This window comes from Vipera berus, assembly GCF_964194415.1.
Source record: "Vipera berus genome assembly, chromosome: 3".
In the NCBI taxonomy this organism is placed as follows: domain Eukaryota; kingdom Metazoa; phylum Chordata; class Lepidosauria; order Squamata; family Viperidae; genus Vipera; species Vipera berus.
The window spans coordinates 71962695-71984036 of record NC_138204.1 but is presented as its reverse complement, the minus strand read 5'-3'; the positions used below and the strand labels follow the sequence as shown (position 1 = coordinate 71984036).

Here is a 21342-nt window from a genome sequence, read left to right as displayed (position 1 = left end):
GCATAAAGACTAAACCAGATTGTATGTTTGTAACAGTCATTAACAAAACATCTCACTAAAACTAGTGAACCACTTTGGAGTAAGCAAAAGTTGTATTTATGCAAAGAACTCTGCTGCCTACCGACAACTCATTTTGCTGCTTACTGCTAGATCAACCAGCTTCAAAGAAGAACAGGAGATTTAGTTGAACATTTTATTTCCTCACCCAGTTGTCACTTTTTCTGGTTTCTATGTATGTCTTTTGAAAAATAAATGATTTATTCCTTGGTTGATGAAAAGTTAAACAGAGTTGCACTGGACAAATAAAAAAAACTATAGAAGAAAACAAACTGCAAACTAGTTTTATATTTTTGTTCCTATACACATGAGGAATCTTCCCAACTCAAAGGAGTTCTTACGTTTAACGAAGTAAGGGGCTCAATAGAATTGCCCACAAGATTCAATTTCCCTACCAAATGTATTTACTGCATACTGTACTTGTTTTAAAGTTGCTAGGGGAAAAAAACCATGGCTCTTGTGTGCTTTATAGAAATTTTTCCATTCCCAACACTTGGTCATCACATAAAATAATTTTGTTTTTAAGGAAGATTGAAATTTATCAGCATTTCAGTAAAAACGAATTTGTGGGTAGAAAATAAAGTTGAATTAAGGTAAAGGTAAAGGTTCCCCCGCACATGCGTGCTAGTCGTTTCCGACTCTAGGGGCCGGTGCTCATCTCCGTTTCAAAGCCGAAGAGCCAGCGCTTGTCCGAGGACATCTCCGTGGTCAAGTGGCCGGCATGACTAGATGCCAAAGGCGCACGGAACGCTGTTACCTTCCCACCGGAGTGGTCCCTATTTTTCTACTTGCATTTTTACGTGCTTTCGAACTGCTAGGTTGGCAGAAGCTGGGACGAGTAACAGGCGCTCACTCTGTTACGCGGCACTCGGGATTCGACCCGCCAAACTGCCGACCTTCCGATCGACAAGCTCAGCGTCCTAACCCACTGAGCCACCGCGTCCCTAAAGTTGAATTATAAGAGCTAAATATAAGCATAGTTTGCTTTATGTGTGTTGTGGGGGTATGTGTATTTGTGTGCACACATCTGTTTACCCCTGACATGTTCTTGATTGTTTATTCAAGAAATCTGAATAAATCTCAATCACAAAAACAAGAAGAAAAAAATGTTGTCCTATCCATATTCTTGATCTTCCAACCACCACTGAATTAGCTGGTTTTTTGGTCTAATTTTCTTTAGAATCAAATTTATTTTCAAATCTCTGCTTTAAATAAACTTGACCTCTAGCCTCAAGACATAGGTGCTATATCTGTGTGAAGAAAGCTAGTGTATTATAGTGGTTAAGATATCACTACTTTCAAGTGTCTCCATTCCAACTGCAATCTCTGTTTGATCATGATTCCCACCAATCTCCTTCAACATTACTTATCTTACAAATTTTCATACACAGTAAATCAGAGGTCCCCAACCTTTTGGGCACCAGGGACTGGTTCCGTGGAGTTTTTTCCGCAGACTGGTGGGGGTGTTGTTTCATATAATAATAATAATAATAATAATAATAATAATAATAATAATAATAATAATAATAATAATAATAATAATAATAATAATAATAATAAAAAAGTTGGAAGGGACCTTGGAGGTCATCTAGTCCAACCCCCTGCTCAGGCAGGAAACCTTATACCATTTCAGGCAAATGGCTGTCCAGTCTCTTCTTAAAAACCTCCAGTGTTGGAGCATTCACCACCTCTGGAGGCAGCTTGTTCCACTGGTTAATTGTTCTAACTGTCAGGAAGTTTCTCCTTAGTTCTAGGTTGCTTCTCTCCTTGACTAGTTTCCATCCGTTGCTTCTTGTCCTGCTTTCAGGTGCTTTGGAGAATAGCTTGACTCCCTCTTCTTTGTGGTAGCCCCTGAGATATTGGAACACTGCTATCATGTCACCCCTCACCCTTCTCTTCATTAAACTACACATACCCAATTCCAGCAACCGTTCCCTATATGTTTTAGCCTCCAGCCCCCTAATCAACTTTGTTGCTCTTCTCTGTACCCTTTCTAGAGTCTCGACATCTTTTTTACATCGTGGTGACCAAAACTGGATGCAGTATTCCAGGTGTGGCCTTACCAAAGCATGGTAAAGTAGTATTAGTACTTCACTTGATCTTGATTCTATCCCTCTGTTAATGCAGCCTAGCACTGTGTTGGCTTTTTTGGCAGCTGCAGCACACTGCTGGCTCATATTGAAGTGATTGTCTACTAAGACTCCGAGATCCCTCTCACAGTTACTACTATTGAGCAATGTACTGTCTACATCCTGTGGATGGGCCTTTGCTTGTTTGTGTGGACCGGTTTCTGGCATGCTGCGGCCTACTGCCAGTCCACGGACTGGGAATTGGGGACCCCTGCAGTAAATCATCTTAAGGTCTCATGGGAAACTCAGCATTTTAATTTAGTGCAATAATTCGATAACTTTACATTCTATTTCTGTTGTTAATCAAGATATCAAAATAATCCTATTTGTACTCAAACATCTCAGCTATGGAGAAGTGTGTGTGTGTGTGTGTGTGTGTGTGTGTGTGTGTGTGTAGGGAAAGGGAGGGGGAAGCATTTTACATGCACATGCATGCATGTGCGCACAGGGGCCACAAGCACGCATGTTACACAAACAGGGCAGGGCTAGCGCTTGCGTGATACTCACTAGCCCTGCCCCATTCTTGTGCACAGCACCATTTCTGCGCCCCCAAGAGCGGGATTGGCCTGTTTTTGTGCCCCGAGACGCAGCAGCATCCCATTTCTGTACACTGAGGTGTAGTGTTGGCCCATTTTCGCATCCCAAGGTGCCGCAGTGGCGTCTTGTTTTCATGACCTGTGGCCACGGCATTAGCGCAAGTGGGGTGTGTGTGCACACACGTGCACACACTGACCAGCCTGTCCCATGGCCCAGTGGCCAGCAACCCACGGCCCACTACCAGGCTGCGGTCCACAGGTTGGGGACCCCTGATCTACTCTATCTTTAGACTGAATGAGATAGCTATTTAAGAATGGACAAGGTGGACTTCCGGGTGGCAAGGCTCCGTCGAAGGCGGTCATTTCTGACCGTCAGCCCCATTGCTCCGTTTAAATTGTGAAAACAGTGACAATCAGCTGTTTTGCGGTTTGGGAATCCCCCCCTCGGGAGAAGAGGGAGGTGAGCATTCAGGTAGAGGTAGAGCTCCCCTAGACCCCAGAATTATCACTCTGGGGGTCGAAGGGTGAGAGCTCCCTCGGAGCCTGAATTAGCTCTGGACTCGGGGACTCCTCTGTTTCAAGGCTTTGAAACAGAACAGGATGCTGTAACCATCCCTGCTCCCAATATTGTACTTTGGATTACTTGGACGCAGGCAGAGCTGAGCAGGAGAATATTGAAACAGCAAGTATATGATCTTTAACTCCGGTTTAACTTAAAAGAAGGGGAGGAAGATGGCGCCGGAATAAATCTTTAGAGAAAGTGGGAAGAACAAATAATAAGGAAAATAAAATAAAAGAAGGAGGAAGATATAAAGTGGATTTTTAAAGTTGTAAAAGATTCTGTTAAAAACATTTGAAGTTGGCTCAAAAGTGATTTAAAAGACTTGGATATTTAACAGTGAAGCAACAAAGTTGCAATTTGGGCGGAAAAGTGAAAGTGAGAAACGAAAGTTAATTGGGTGTTAAAATGGCTTCCAAACCACCTAGATTCCCTGCTTCTAAAAGTGCGGGGGCTTCACCAGTTCAACAATCTGGACTTCAAACATTGATGCCACCCCCCACAGCACCTACACCTATACCCACATTGACATTAAAAGACTTACAAGATGCTTTAAAACTTCAATCTGAGCAAATATCTGAGCTCATTAATGAGAAAAATAAGGAAATATGAGAGGATATTTTGCTGGCATTTCAGGGACTGACAGTTTGTATTGAGAATCTGGATGAACGTGTGGAAGAAGTTAATCAAAATAATTTGATATTGGAAGCTAAAATCAGTGAAGCTGAGAATAAAATGGATAAAATTGATGATTTTTTTTAAATTTTAATCCCATTTATATCCCGCCCTTCTCCGAAGACTCAGGGCGGCTTACAATTTAAGCACAAAACAATGTGCTTAGCAATAGCCTTCATTCTATGTATATGCCTGCTTATTAGGGCTTTTGAGCCCCCCCCAAGCGGCATTGTTACAAAGTCAGCTTATTGCCCCCAACAATCTGGGTCCTCATTTTACCTACCTCGGAAGGATGGAAGGCTGAGTCAACCTTGAGCCTGGTGGGATGCGAACCTGCACTAATTGCAGGCAGCTGGTGTTACTTAAGGAGGCATTAGCCCACTGCGCCACCAAGGCTGGTGGTGATGATACAATATAGGGACATGGAGTTTGCCTTGAGGATCAGAGGTCTGAAAGAAAATCCACAAGAAAACTTGGAAGAGATATTGGCAAAAGCTGTGGCGCCTATTTTGGGTTGGAGAGCTGAAGATTTTATACTGGAAATAGACAAAATATTTCGTGTCAATTCCTGGATTGCTAGGCAAAGAAAACTACCAAGAGATGTGGTTGTTTACTTCACAAAGAGAAAGATCAGAAATGTGATCATACAAGCTTTTTATAACAACAGATTTAAAGTGGCTGATCAAGAGGTTTTAATTTTGAAAGAAATACCACCAAGAATTTTAAGAAATAGGAAAGAATTTGTTTTTTTGGCAGATGAATTAAAAAAATGACAGATTCAGTTTAGATGGAAGATACCAACTGGGATAGTGGTGAATTATGTTGGTACAAGATATCGTCTTAATACAGTTCTGAAGGCACGAGATTTTTATTGTAATATACTGAAGGCAGACTCACCGACATCCCCAGAAATTAAAAGAAGAAAGGAAAAAGAAGCGCGACAGACACAATTGGAAGATACACAGCGAGATGAAGAAATTATCTCGCTGATTTCAAAAGAAGCACAGCAAACTTTGGAAATTGCGCAGCCCTTGGCTCCATTAGAAGAATCAAGGGCTCAAAGAGTGACACGGGCTGCAACCAGACGAAAGGAACAACAACAACAACAACAGAAACAATACACAATTACAACTCAAGAATCTACTTATACTGAAGCAGTGGGAGGAGCAAGACCGAAGAAGCAGATGCTTGTTGGGGGCAATTAAGCTGACTTTGTAATAATGCCGCTTGGGGGTGTGTGTGAAAGCCCTAATAAGCAGGCATATACATAGAATGAAGGCTACTGCTAAGCTTGTAAGCCGCCCTGAGTCTTCGGAGAAGGGCGGGATATAAATGGAATTAAAATAAATAAAAAATAAAAATCCGTGTATCTGATCAAAAATATTTGATAAACTCTAGATTGGGTATGCAGTTTATTGCATCTGCTCCAGAAAAGAAAAATGGTGTAGTCATTTATGTGAAGAATTTAACAGCTAACTTAATTGAAGCAGATAAACAAGGAAGATATATTATAATTGAACTTTTAATAGAAGGGAAGAAAATACTTTTAATTGGATTATATGCACCTAATCAACAGCAAGGAGAATTTTATAAGCTTCTACATAATAAAATAATTCAATGGGATTATAAATCATGTATTTTAATGGGAGACTGGAATGGAGTATTGGACACACAAAAAGATAAAAAAGGACCTTTTAAAAGCACTCCAAATCATGCTAGATTGCCTAAATCTTTTTTTGACATGAAAGACGATCTGGAACTGAGAGATGTTTGGAGAGAACGAAACGTGGAAGAAAGGGATTTTACTTTTTTTTCTGACAGACATCAATCTTTCTCCAGGATTGACTTTGTATTAACGACTAATAATTTTTTTTCTAGGGTTAAGAAGATCAAGATATGTCCAAGAATCTTATCAGACCACAGTCCAGTATGGATGGAATTGGACAAGGGGAAGGGAGATAGGAGATCTTGGAGATTAAATGAAAATCTGTTTAGATATGAAGAAAATGTGGAAGAATGTAAAAAACAAATGAAAGAATTTTTTACTATAAACATGCACAAGGGTACTCCAATTGAAATGGTTTGGGATGCAAGTAAAGCTTATATGAGAGGAGTTTTAATATATTTGAATAATAAATATAGACGTAGATTGGAATATAAGCGTAAAGAATTAGAGGAGGAAATAAAGATGTAAGAGAGGGCTTTTATCTTGAATTCATCGAATAAGAGGTTGAAAGAAGCAATTAATTTGTTAAGAGGGCAGTTTGATATGTTGATGGCAGATCAAGTGGCAACTAACTTACGATATGTCAAACATAATACTTTTTACAATGCTAATAAGCCAGGTAGATGGTTAGCTTATTTGTTAAGGAAAAAACAAAAGTCACGTAATATAGACAAGATAGAATATAAGGGTAAAGAGGTGTTTCAACAAAATCTTATTAAAAAGGCTTTTGTTGAATTTTATTCTAAATTATATGCAAGGGATATAACTCAAGGTTATAGATAGGTATTTACAAGAAGTGAATATCCCTACACTTACACAAGAACAGAAGGAAGGGATGAATCAACCGATAACTGCTGAAGAAATTATTTTAGCAATTAAACAATTAAAAGTGGGTAAGACACCTGGAACAGATGGTTTGACAGCCACTTATTATAAAAATTTACAATTAGAGTTAGTGGAACCTTTGAAAGAATTATTTAGGACAATTCAGTCTGGAGGGGAAGTGCCTCCATCGTGGAGAACAGCATTTATAACGTTGATTCCAAAGGAAGATCAAGATCTTACCCAATCAAAAAATTACAGACCTATATCGCTTCTAAATACAGATTATAAGATATTTGCAAAGATCTTAGCAAATAGATTAATGAAGGTTATGCAGCAAATGATTTATAGTGATCAAACAGGATTTATAAGTGGTAGACAAATGAAAAGTAATGTGAGACATATTGTAGACATGCTCTGGTGGGCTCGGGACAGGGGTTGTTCCTCTGTCCTAGTCCTATTAGATCTCTCAGTGGCTTTCGATACCATCGACCATGGTATCCTACTGCGGCGTCTCAGGGGGTTGGGAGTGGGAGGCACTGTTTTGCGGTGGTTCTCCTCCTATCTCCTGGGCCACTCACAGTCAGTGTTGACGGGAGGGCAGAGGTCCGCCCCGACCCCACCCGCCCCCCGACCCCACCCGCCCCGCCCCGCCGGGAGGGGACACGAGGCTGGTTCCATGCAGTAGTAACTGCTTCTTTGAAGGAGGGTGTCTTCCCTGCCGCCTTGAAGGAGGCGGTGGTGAGACCCCTCCTCAAGAAGCCTGCCTTGGACCCGGCTGTTTTAAATAACTATCGTCCAGTCTCCAACCTTCGCTTTTTGGCGAAGGTTGTTGAGAGTGTGGTGGCGCATCAGCTTCCTCTGTTCCTGGAGGAAACTGATTATCTGGACCCGTACCAATCGGGTTTCAGACCCGGACACAGCACGGAGACGGCATTGGTCGCGCTGGTGAATGATCTCTGGAGGGCTAGGGACAGGGGCTGCTCCTCTGTCCTGGTCCTATTAGATCTCTCAGCGGCTTTCGATACCATCGACCATGGTATCCTGTTGCGGCGTCTCAGGGGGTTGGGAGTGGGAGGCACCGTTTTACGGTGGTTCTCCTCCTATCTCCTGGGCCACTCGCAGTCGGTGTTGACGGGAGGGAAGAGATCCGCCCCGAGGCCTCTCGTTTGTGGAGTTCCTCAGGGGTCGGTTCTCTCGCCCCTCCTGTTCAACATATATATGAAGCCGCTGGGCGAGATCATTCGTGGTTTCGGGGTGGGGTATCATCAGTACGCTGATGATACCCACCTTTTTTTTCCACCCCGAACCAACCCAGCGATGCCCTCGCCGTGATGTCCCGTTGCCTGGAAGCGGTCCGGGTCTGGATGGGGAGAAACAGGCTTCGTCTCAATCCTGCCAAGACTGAGTGGCTGTGCATACCGGCATCTCGGGTCAACCAGACTATTCCATCTCTAACGATGGGGGGTGAGGTGTTACCCCCCGTTGATAGGGCTCGCAACTTGGGCGTCCTCCTGGATTCACGGCTCAATTTTGAAGATCATATAGGAGCCGTGACCAGGGGGGCTTTTGCCCAGGTTCGCCTGGTGTGCCAGTTGCGACCCTACCTGGACCGAGATGCCCTACGCACAGTCACTCATGCACTCGTGACCTCCCGTTTAGACTACTGCAATGCTCTCTACATGGGGCTGCCCTTGAGGACCACCCGGAGACTTCAGCTGGTGCAGAATGCAGCCGCGCGAGTCGTGATGGGGGTCTCCCGATACTCCCATGTAACACTTCTACTCCGCGAGCTGCATTGGCTTCCGGTTGCCCTTCGGGTGAGATTCAAGTTGCTGGTAATGACCTATAAAGCCCTAAATGGCGAGGGTCCGGGATATCTGAGGGAACACCTGCTGCCAGCATCAAGCTCCCTTCGTCCAGTGCGCTCCCACAGGGAGGGTCTTCTCAGGGTGCCGCTGGTTAAAGATTGCCGGCGGGTAACACCCAGGGGTAGGGCCTTCTCAGTGGGCGTGCCTACCCTTTGGAACCAGCTGCCCGCGGAGCTTAGGACTGCCCCCGACCTCCGTTCATTCTGCCGGGACCTGAAGACCTGGCTCTTCAAGCTCTCTGGCCCAGGCTGAGAATTTTTAATTTAATTTTAACTGGGGTTTTTATTTTCTCTCAGGGTTTCATTTAATCTTTTTAAATTGTTTTAACTTTTGTATTGATTTTCTTTTAAATATCCTGTAAACCGCCCTGAGTCCTTCGGGAAAGGGCGGTATATAAATCTAAATAATAAATAAATAAATAATAAATAAACCTATTAGAATATTTCGAAAGAAATAATCAAGTCCCTGCAGCATTGATTTTTTTGGATGCTGAAAAGGCGTTTGATCAATTGAATTGGCAATTTTTATTTAAAGTTTTAGAGAAGATGGAGTTTGGTGATAAGTTTTTACAACCTATTAGGGCAATATATCAGAAACAAATAGCCCAAATAATAATTAATGGTAGTTTAACAGAAGCTTGCAAAATTGAAAAGGGCACAAGACAGGGATGTCCGTTGTCACCATTGCTGTTTGTTTTAACATTGGAAATATTATTGATTAAGATACGTGACTCAAATAAAATAAAGGGAATTAAAACTAAAGATCAAGATTATACATTGAGAGTGTTTGCAGATGACTTGGTTATTACATTAGGTCAACCGACTCAGTCGGTTATAGATTTAATGGAAATAATTTTGCAATATGGACAAGTTTCTGGATTTAAGGTTAATAGGCAAAAAACTAAAATTTTGTCTAAAAATATGACTACAGAACAAAAGGTAGTTTTAGAAAAACTAACAGGATTTGAAATAGCTAAAAAGATTAAATATTTGGGGGTATATCTTTCAGATTCAAATGTGAAATTATACAAAAATAATTATGAATTGTTATGGTTAAAAATACAAAAAGAATTAGATACTTGGAAAAAATTACAACTGTCTTTATTGGGAAGAATTGCAGCAGTTAAAATGAATGTTTTACCAAAAATTTTATTTTTGTTTCAAATGATACCTATACTTAACAAAGATTCAAATTTGGAGGAATGGCAGAAAGGTATTAATAAATTTATTTGGGCAGGGAAAAGACCGAGAGTAAAACTTAAGATAATACAAGATATACGTGAAAGAGGTGGTCTTAAAATGCCCAATTTTAAATTATATCATGAGGCTGCGGCTTTATCGTCAATTAGTAATTGGTTTAATTTAACAGAAGGAAGATTATTGAATATTGATGGATGTGATTTATTATATGGTTGGCATGCATATTTATTGTATGATAAAAAGGTGGATAATATCTTTAAGACACATATATTAAGGTATGCTCTGTTGCGAGTTTGGAAAAAATACCGATACAAGTTAAATTATAAAATACCAATTTGGGCAATACCTAAACATGCGATAGAAAATATAAGTCTGGGATTTAAACATGATGTGACTACATATAAAGATATTCTCAGACTGGAAAGGAATGTATGGCAATTAAAGCCATTTAATAATTTAAAAGAAGGGAAAATAGTACAAACTTGGTTTCAGTATGGCCAGATACAAGCTAGATGGAAAGAAGATCAGAAAATTGGCATTTCAACAACAGATGAAAATCTGGTAAAACAAATTAGAGATCAAAGTCAAGCACATATAAGAAGGATATATAATGCATTGATAGAAATAGATTCAGAAATGGAACTTGTTAAAGATTGTATGATAAAATGGGCCCCGAATATTCAAGAGCCAATAACGATGGATGTTTGGGGAAAAATTTGGGTCAGAAACGTAAAATTTACCCAGGCACAAAACTTAAGAGAGAATTTTTATAAAATGTTTTATAGATGGCACTTAGATCCTAAAAAATTAGCATGTATGTATTCAAAATATCAGCCTAAATGTTGGAGGTGTGGTTGTGAGGACGCAATGTATTACCATATGTGGTGGACTTGTAAAAAAGTTAAAGCTTTCTGGATTAAAATTTGGTGGAATATGCAGAAGATATTTAAGAAAAAGATAAGGTTTACTCCACAGTTATTTCTACTGGGTATTATTACTGATTGTACTGTTATAGAAACTAAATTGATGTTGAATTTAATAACAGCAAGACTTTTGGTTTTGCAATATTGGAAGAAGGAGGAACTGCCTACTATAGAAGAGTGGACTCTAAAAGTTTCAAACTTGGCAGAAATGGCAAAAATTTCGGCACATTTATTTTTATTTATTTATTTATTTTAATTCCATTTATATCCCGCCCTTCTCCGAAGACTCAGGGCGGCTTACAAGCTTAGCAGTAGCCTTCATTCTATGTATATGCCTGCTTATTAGGGCTTTCATACACCCCCCAAGCGGCATTATTACAAAGTCAGCTTAATTGCCCCCAACAATGAAAGAACAATTGCAACAGAGATATATCTCGGAATGGAGAAGATGGATTGATTATATTCAGAATAAATATGGGACTAAAGATTTCACCTAGCATATGAATGAATATTAGAATTATAAGGGGAGTTATGTTATGTTTAAGGGGAGTTAAAGTGCGATAGGATTTAAAGCGTATTTATAGTTGGTTAGCATATTTTAGCTTAAGTTTGTTAGAGGCAATACCCTGTATTCAGCTCTGGGAAGTCGGGGGGGGGGAGAGAGGGGGTGTGGGGGGGAGGGGGAGGGAAAGAGTATACGTTTAAAATGTACTGTAAAACTTTTCAATAAAAAAAGAATGGACGTGCTAATAAAAGGATGTAACCTTTGTAATCTTCAAAATAGGAAATTGTTCTGCATTTCTAATGTATTGTTGGAAGTGTTGAAATAACACTTGTGTCAAGCTGATTTCTATACCTGTAATAGGAGGTGGAAAAGAAGGTGTCACTGGTTTAGACAGCAAACTGTTCTGGGCCACCTCTGATGAATATAGAATGGAGATAGTTTCTTTGTATAACATGTAGAGATTCAAGAAGAAATTGAAAATAAGAAGGGGTCTTAGGGTTAATATACAAAATTCTATGACCACGGAATGATATTTTTTTTCCATAGGTTTGCAAATAAGGTTTCTTTTTCAATATATTGTTTCAGTTTCTTTGTCAAATAAAGGTTAGGATTAGGATTTTGCAATTTTGGAAAAAAGAAGACATTTCTGTTAATATGAATGAATTAATTGAATTCTTATGATGTTCCCTCTTGTGTAATTACCTCTGGGTTGGCTTTGTAAATGAATCTAATGCCTTTTATCTCTCCCTCGCTCTATTTTATGTAGAATGAATCCCCTTTATTAATCTCATTGAAAGTGACCACCATCTCTTAACTAATAAGAGAAAACATTTGTCACGTTAAGACATCTAGTTCCGTTGATTATATACTATTCCTATTTTTTGAAACAGTAAAAATATGGCACAAGAGGCATTTAGAATGTAGTCATTTTAATTCTGCCAAATCTAATTTGTAAGAATGCAATATGTAATTTCAATTTCCATACAGTAGGTATTTATAATACTGACAATTACTTTCTTTCTAAATGTCACAAGTCTTAATGGGCCATTATATCAACTATTAAGCAAACCATGGGCATTAAGACAAGATGGAGAGGGAGAGCATTATTTAAAAAAGAGAATCAGAGTCATAGAATGTCCTCACATAATGCAGATTTAGAGACATGTAAAAATTTTACACTGCCGGCTATGGAAGAGGAGGCTCTAAGCATTTGCAATATTGCATCTGTCATAGCCAACACTGCATGTTTCAAGTAAAATCCCAAAAGACAATCCATATTTCAATAAGACATTCCTACACAATCAATAATCTCTCATATATTTGTAGATACTAGATACTACATTGATAAGTAGATATGTGGAGTAGATACTATTCCAATGGTCGGGTACTTATAATACTCCAAATGTTGCTTTTAACAAATATCAGTCGATCTAGCCAATCTGGCTCAAAATGAGAATACTGGCGACTTAGGTTCAGCATGTTCTAGAAGGTCATAGGTGTTCCGCCCATAATTTATCTGTTTTATATATTCACTGAACGTTACCTGAACTGCAACTATAATCACGAAATATAACCCCACTTACCTTAACTTTTCCGGCATTTTCCTCTTCTTCCTTTTTTTCCTCAAATTCAAAGGCCACTGTCATACGTTGCTGCCGTTGTTCCTCCCACAGAGTAGGATTAAAACTATCACTATCAGACTGGAAATCTGTAATTAATTTAGAAATGAAGGCTACAATCAAATAAACTAGCTAATTTTTTTTACTTGCTATTCTTTTAAATTTATGACTCTAAACAAAAAGGCATAAGTTACATGCCATGCATTACTTTTTTCAATTCTACATTATTCATTTATTGATTCTACACATTCCTACACATTCCACATTGCTTATCAATGTTTAAGTGCAGGTAGACAAAAATATGCCATGGCTGGCCCTTCAAAAACTATTGAAAATTATTAAGAACTTAATTTCACTCAACATAAGTCTTTATTTAATTCTTTTTTAATTTTTGTATTCTTGTACTTTTATATGTTTGCCCTGTTCACCGCCCTGAGTCCTTCGGGAGAAGGGCGGTATGCAAATAAAATTATTATTATTATTATTATTTATAGCATAACCACAAAATTATGACATTATAATACACAGCCTAAGACTTGCCATCCTAAATATGGAATTATTTTGATACTGAGATCTGTTATTTCTAAATCTGTGCAAATTCTACTTTCTGTAAGACTCTGACTTTGGGACATTTCTGACTGCAGAAAGCAAAAACTAATAATCTAAGATAAATTGGCCAGGAAATCTGTAGAACTAACCAAGGCCTGCCTTCCTGAAATTGCTTCAGAAAGACGTAAATGATTTGAATGGTATTAAAATTATAAAAACAATAGAATTATTAATAAGATTTCTATCTACTTTTGGATATTAAATAACCATTGTGTTATTTTGTGCATTTAGAAAAACTGGTTAATAATTTTACCTTCATCACCACGAGGTTGCTGAGGAAACATGTAGTTAGTTAACACTCTTTGCTTTGTTTCTGGATGTGCCTCAGTTTGAAGAGGAATCAAAGCCTTCGACTGTAAATTAAAGAAAAAACACAGAGTCATATATAATGTTATATCTCACAGAAAAAAAAGTGGCAATGAAGCAAAATAAAATAATGGCATCAAAAATATTATGAATGCTAACAAGCAGTGTTTCATTACAAAGGGTACTGGTAATAACCTTCAGTTAAAATGAAAACCTGTTAAAAACTTAATATTCAGGTACGAAATTGTATTGCATTAAGATTTTTGTAACATCTACAGACTACAAATGATGATGTACTATTGTGATTTATTTATTGTTCATTATGTTGCCATACTGTTTTGATACAGAAAGGCAATTATGATACCTTTAAAACTATAGATACAATTCAGAAGCACACACGAAACACATACACGCACACACAAATTTTACATATACAGTATATCCTTCCCTATAGCATCTCTGCTTAGCTCATTTAAATCAGAGGGAAAAAATGCAATATCATTTTTGAAGGGTATAGTAGGGATATGATAATATCAAACAGGTCTTGAGCTTCTTCTTGTGTGTAACACCTTCACAGTTCTTTGTTTCATACACAATACTAAACCACAATATGATTTGTTTTTACTTAGTGTGGTGCTCCAACTTAACGTGGTACTCTTGCTGGCTTAGCATGATATGCAAACTTGGTGATTTTATGAAAGAAGATTTTTACATTTATCTGAACCGGAGAAGACACCATGAAAAAAACTTGTCTCACTCAGTCTTTTAGGGGAAAAGATATCTGAGCACAATTATTGGGGGCTTAGAACTTAGGAAACTCTTTCTACTTGCATGTAATAGTCAGTTTCTTTGCATGCTTATTTAAAAAAAGTTTCACAGTGGAAACTTAGATACAACTTGCAATCTAAGTGAATGGTTTATATAAATAAATGGAAGGGATGCTTTTTTTATTCTGCAGGCTGGGCTAAACCTTTTTATTCATGTTGGGTAGAGGTTTGTGTCCTATGAAATAAAAACATCCCCCAATCTCCTTGCCATGTTTCCATCTTTTCCCCCCCTTCCTGTTGGAGTTCTACCAAAGAAGGAAAAGATACTGAATGCTTCTGCAGAGGAGAAATCTAAGTGATCCTATACTTTCTGAGATGCTTTTCCAGGACAACAGAGTTGGTCTGTAAGAATAATACACATTAGAATAATTAAATATGTCTTTTTGAAAAGTATAAATTACTAAGACAAATGATATATTAACAAAAACTCTGAACTGAAATCTTGCACTTAAGTCAGCTCAAAACAAAGCTATTTATTAATTATATTTTCTAGAAAAAATCTAGAAATACTATTTGTAAAAAAAGAAACAAAATGTCTAGATATTGCAGAGACATTCCTATTGGTCAGGTTTGTTTTTAGCAAGAATCCAAATTCTTTACCATCAGCAGATTCACTGAAAAATGTGATGATAGATAAAAATTTTGGAAAACATATTGTTTAAACTTTTGTATCCAAAAGGGCACAATCTGAAATTTTGATTTAATGATTTGTCATGATGACAATGTAATTTACAAATATAAAACATACCAGTCCCCTTTTGTTTAGCTGTTATGTATAAATAAATACATACCTGGTTGTCTGAAAGCCACAATGCTGCAAGTTCTTTAAGCTTTGTAAAAGTGATGGGCAAATTTTTTAACCTGTTAAAAAAAAAATCCCAATATTTAGACAAAATGAATCCTTCCTGAATAGAACATTATTTAGACTTTGACATTTATTTAAACAATACTTTGCAGTGAGACCACAATAATTTGGTAATTTTTAATATATCTTTTAATTATTTTAAAACATTAAATTTAGCTCTTTCATTTAAAATGAAAAATGTATTCCCTAAATCTTTAGATGGTTAAAATAATAAATGAAACTACTGACAATTTTAGTTGTGATTTTCTCATCTATATGCAACAATTGTCAAGCACTTTAGAATTAGTTGGAATCTAGAAACTTCACTTTTATTAAAAAGAACAGAGTTTTTAATATATTTAATAGGAATATATTTTATCATTTAAAAATATTTTTGGCTGTATAGATTCCCGCTAATCCTAATTTCTATTTTGTGATGTTGCTTGATTTTTTTTTCTGATTTACAATTTGAAGACATTTATTCAAATTAGTATCCAAATAATTTTTCTCCTTGAAAATATATATAACAGTAAAAATGAAAGAGAGGCCTGACTGAGATTCTGATTTATTTGATATACTACTATACTATTATTTTGGAACTGGTGCTAATAGAGGTAGTCCTACGACCACAGTTGATCCAACCTTTCTATTGCTAAGTGAAACAGTTAAGTGAATTTTGCTTCATTTAATGACTTTTCTTGCCATAGCAGTTAAATGAATCACTGCAGTTGTTAAGTTAATAACACGGTTGTTAAATGAATCTGGTTTCCCCATTGACTTTACTTCTCAGAAGATCATAAAAGTGATCACATGACTCCAGGACACTGTAATTGACATAAACATGACTCAGTTGCCAAATATCTGAATTTTGATCGCAACCAGTTTGAATGATCCTACAGTAGCCATGGCACTTAACTCTCCTCTAAGTTTTAAGAAAGAGTTAACTTTCGGTCATCTACAAATTGTATACACTAGTCAAAATGAAAAGTGTCAGTTTCATCTCAAAATTACATTTGAAGGAATCCCCTATGTTTTTTCTTCCTTTGCCTAAGGGGAAAAATATTTGTTGTTTTCCAAAAAATAAATATTTTAGGTGCTTTTGGGGACAGGAAGATCCATTCATTTCATATTTTTTTTTAGTCAGATTGCCAAGAGAAATGTCAGCTAGGCTCAAGGATTTGTACTGTGGAATCCAGGGCATAGAGAATTGAAGAAAGGCCCAATGAGAATTAAAGAACAGAGCAATGTTTATCTGAGTAAATGATCAGTTCAGAAATTTGTTTTTAGGGATAAAATGGAGCTCTCAGCTTTTTTGGACAAGCATTCAATGCTGATTACTTTCCATGCTGCCAGTTTCTTCGTATTCGCATTCAACTCCATTAAGCAATTGGCAGCCAGAAGTAGTTTCTGAATTACTGTACCCAATTAGATGACCATGTATATGCTGAACTACTATCCCCTACTTCAAACCTAACCTGATTTTTTTTTTGCTATTCCTTCCTGTTTTCTTCAATTCTAATTATACGGATTAGATTATCATTGATCAATCCCTTAATAAACCTCAGCTGCTTTATGGTAAGAATGAAATAACTAGAGCAGGAAAATATAACAATTCCAAAACAGAAGTTCTTCCCGAGGGCAAAATATCTAGAAGCAAAGAATGTACATTTGTATTTGTTACTTTGTCAACCAATAAACTAATAACATTTTAAATGAAACGTATTTTAGTAATTTACATCGCAGATGGTTCTCTATCCTTATGATGCTCATAAAACAAGTAAAATTAAAACACTAAGAGTATTACCTGTTGTCACTCAAATTTAAGACACGGAGTTTCTGCATTTGACCAATTTCATCAGGAAGAAATTCCAGTTTGTTTGAACGGAGGGACATGACGGTTACATTCTTGCAGCTGCCAATCTGTAGACAAGAAAGACAATTGTTAGACATGTTCAATGACATTACAACATTTTAGAATTAATGAATTGTGATGCCTTCAAATTAATCACATTTCATTAATTTTCACAAATATTGTTGCAGGATCCAATCTGGGTTGGTCACCAGGAACCAGAGGTTTTGTCTTCCAAGCTTTCGGAAGATGTGCTGGAGCCCACCTTTAGGAAATTTCAAGGCTAGAGAGAATTTCCTTGAAGATGGGCCCCAGCACAAGTCTGAAAGCTCCTGGTGACCAACCCAGATTAGAGTCATTAATTTTATATGTTGTTCCACATAGCTCTGGTTACAAATGGATTAAACCAAAAAATATGTTTGTTGGTAGTTTCTGTGCAACCTCACATGAATTGCTTTCTTCAAGGTGAGTACAGAAGTATTGAAAGGATATCCTGATTAGCATTCATACTCATCTTAGAAAAGTCTGTTCAGCCAGAAATTTAGCAACTTAAAAGTTCTTGTTATCTGAATGAGATGCTCAAATATGCTTATTTCCCACATCATTTCTCTAATAATGTGATATCACAAGTGCCTGTTATTCTATTATGGGGGCTGGTTTTAACAGCATTCTTGTTTTGCCTGCATAGGCCTAATTAACTTTTTTTTAAAAAAAGCAAACTTCCTCTAAGTTGCTTGCAATCCATATAAAGAGTTGTGGCCTAGCTTTCTTCTCACACCAGTGGGGACAATATACTTATGCACTCAGGTTAGCAATGAAAAATGCAGTGCTTTTTTTCTTAAAAAAGGTGCCGGAACTCAGAGGTGGTGTCAATGGAACGATGCCGGTGTCTTGCTACGGCGTCACCACCCATCCTTTGCACCCCTGCCCCTGCGGCTCAGAGCCACATGCTGTGGGGATTCCCCTCCCCACAGCCACCGTGGGGATTCCCCTCCCTGCAGTTGCCATGCTGCGGCCCGTGCTGAGCCCCCACCCGGAGCTGATCCAAACCCCGACCCAGAGCTGTGTTCCTCATGCCAGTGGTCTCCGGTGCCAAACAGCCTCTTTCCAACCACATCCAGAAAAATTTGTAACAAACATTGGAATTCTCAAGTCCATGTTTGGTATTTCCCAGCAATCTGTTACTGGAAGGAAAAAGCAATCCCTGCTGTGTTACTGATCCCAGAGAAGCATTTGCATGTATGCAGGTATCCTTAGGGTGCCATAGTTATGGATGAGAAATATTGGTTTCAAAGTTAGCATTTCTGGATGTAATACAGATATTTTGGACTTATTTTTGTTTCTTTGCATGTTTGATATTTTTAAAAAGGCATATGCTACTGACTACACCTATGCACATATGTAACATCTTTTGAAAGATTATGACTAAACAAAATTTTAATGTACTGATAATACCACCAGAAATAATTTTAGCCTTTTTAATAAATGTTGTTATTGATGTTATTGATGTGGGCCAAGAAGCAACAGTGGACATGGAACAACTGATTGGTTCAAAATTGGGAAAGGAGTCCGGCAAGGCTGTATACTGTCGTCCTGCCTATTTAACTTATATGCAGAGCACATCATGAGAAAGGCAGGGCTAGATGAATCAAAAGTTGGAATTAAGATTGCCGGAAGAAATATCAACAACCTAAGATATGCAGATGATACCACTCTAATGGCAGAAAGTGAAGAAGAACTAAAGAGCCTCTTGTTGCGGGTGAAGAAGGAGAGTACAAAACTTGGGTTGAAACTTAACATTAAGAAAACCAAGATCATGGCATCCGGCCCTCTCAATTCCTGGCAAATAGATGGGGAAGAAATGGAGGTAGTGACAGATTTTATTTTCCTGGGCTCCAAGATCACTGCAGATGGGGACTGCAGCCAAGAAATTAAAAGACGCTTGCTCCTGGGGAGGAAAGCCATGGCAAATCTAGACATCACACTAAAAAGCAGAGACATCACCCTGTCAACAAAAGTGCCTATAGTCAAGGCTATGGTCTTCTCAGTTGCAATGTATGGCAGTGAAAGTTGGACCATAAAAAAGGCTGAGCGCCAAAGAATTGAGGCCTTTGAACTATGGTGCTGGAGAAGACTCCTGCGAGTCCCTTGGCCTGCAAGGCGATCAAACTGGTCAGTCCTAGAGGAGATCAACCCTGACTGCTCTTTAGAAGGCCAGATCCTGAAGCTAAAACTCAAATACTTTGGCCACCTAATGAGAAGGAAGGACTCACTGGAGAAGAACCTAATGCTGGGAAAGATTGAGAGGAAGAGAAGAAGGGGACGACAGAGAATGAGGTGGCTGGATGGAGTCATTGAAGCAGTAGGCGTGAGCTTAAATGGACTCCAGAAGATGGTAGAGTACAGGAAGGCCTGGAGGAATGTTGTCCATAGGGTCGCGATGGGTCGGACATGACTTTGCAGCTAACAACAACAACAACTGATGTTAAGCTCACCATGGAAAACATCATATATTGTTATGTATATACTAGGTTAATTATTTAAAGACTGAAGTGCAACATAACTAGATTCTAAATTATCTATTTTTCAAAACACACAACGGTCCAAACAGTAAAACTAAAGTCCAAATTAAGAATATTTTATTCTTAAGAATTGTTTAATTTAAAGTGGTTTAGTTGTAATAGATGGTTATAGATTCAAAATAGTTTTCAAGAGTGTCCAAGATACTATTTTTTTTCTAGCATCAGCTAAATTAGACATATTACATTGAGAAAAATGTTTCTCATTTCTTTCCTGTTACCTTTATTGATTTCATTGCAAAGATGTTAACATAGGAAATAGATTATTTTGTTATCTAATTTTACCTTCCAAAAGACAGAAGCAGATGAAAAATGTGAGGTTCTTTCCTGTTGACTTTTTTTGAATTAGCTGTTTTAGATTCTAAAAGTTTAGTTCCTAAAGAAGTAACCTTGTAAATAATTTTAATGTCCTCCTCTAGTGCAGGGTTGGCTCTTTTATGACTCAAGGACTTCAACTCCCAGAATTCCTGAGCCAGCATGGCTCAGTTTGGAAACCTCTCTCTTTCCCCTCAGCGTGGCTGGCTCAGGATTTCTGGGAGTTGAAGTCCACAAGTCATAAAAAAGAGCTAAGATTGCCTATTCCTAAAGCCAATAGAGGGAGGTTGTTGTTGTTGTTGTTTTTTGCAAAAAAAAAAAAGGTGCCGGAATGCCGTTCTGAGCGTTCTTTGAGAAAAAAAGCCCTGGGAAAATGTATCACTTTTCTGGCGATGCAGCTTGTTTATTTAACTTATATGCCATTTCTACCTAGGCAGCTCACAATAAAATATATTGCAGGGTCCAATCTGGGTCACTGCAAGATTATCCTGAGACATGTATATTCACTTTCATTCATTATAACATAAATCTATGAAGCAGACATTTGAGTTACATTAAAGGTCCCTAATTGATCTTAAATTAATGTGTGATGTATTCCATGGTACTGTACATTTGTTATATGGATAATAAAGTGATCCAGTATTTATACTGATAGATAGGATGAAGAAGAGGATGAAACATGGTCACCTACATTTTTTGAGGATTACAGACCCATAAGAAGCTCTTTTTAGATCTGTTACTTTTATTTCTTTCCTCTGTCTATATCAGTGATGGCGAAGCCCAGGCGGCCCTGCAGCGCCATGGCGGCCACGCTCTCTGCCCACATCCTGCATCATCTGCGCACGATGGGGCATGAGGGCAGAGTTTTGTTCCTGCTGCCCGGCTGCCATGTGGCTGCATTGCTCTGTGCGGGCCGTGGTGGGGGTGACTCTCTTCCAGGGGGGGCTGCTGGTGAGGAGAGGGCCATGGGGGGAGGCAGGGCTGGGGCAACAGCATGTGTGCCCACAGAGGGCCCACACTGCTGCCTCTGCCATGTGTGCCATAGGTTCGTCACCATTGGTCTATATAGCCACCTTGCACAATCTGTAGAGCCATGAGGCAAAAGTGGGTGAATGTTAATGGAAAGAGAATCACACAAGAAAAAGAAAAGAAAAAGTTTTTTTAAAAAAAATTAAAATAAAAAGATACTCTGTAACATTATTAATAAAAATGGAAGAAAGACATGATGATATGTAGTCCAAATGCAGAACAAGAGCCACTAATTGTCAGTTCTCAGATTATGTCATCAAAGGAAATCAACATCGAAAACTGGTCCATTGTTAGAAGTAAAAACCTTCATTTGCTTCATCTTGTTCATCTTTTGAAGTTTTCCCATTCTGCTGTACTACAGAC

At 38.2% G+C, this 21342-nt stretch overlaps 1 protein-coding gene across 4 annotated transcripts in view; it reads right to left on the bottom strand.

Annotated features, from left to right (window-relative positions):
• Positions 1-21342, bottom strand: part of LRRC7 (leucine rich repeat containing 7) — a gene marked incomplete at both ends in the record, with an annotated part of 146970 nt that overhangs the window by 49674 nt on the left and 75954 nt on the right. For all 4 annotated transcript variants that reach the window (XM_081324649.1, XM_081324651.1, XM_081324650.1 and 1 more), the window contains 4 exons: positions 12586-12710; positions 13484-13583; positions 15155-15224; positions 17012-17127. In XM_081324649.1, the coding sequence (XP_081180775.1) occupies positions 12586-12710; positions 13484-13583; positions 15155-15224; positions 17012-17127 (411 nt within the window). The remainder of the gene's footprint in view (positions 1-12585; positions 12711-13483; positions 13584-15154; positions 15225-17011; positions 17128-21342) is intronic.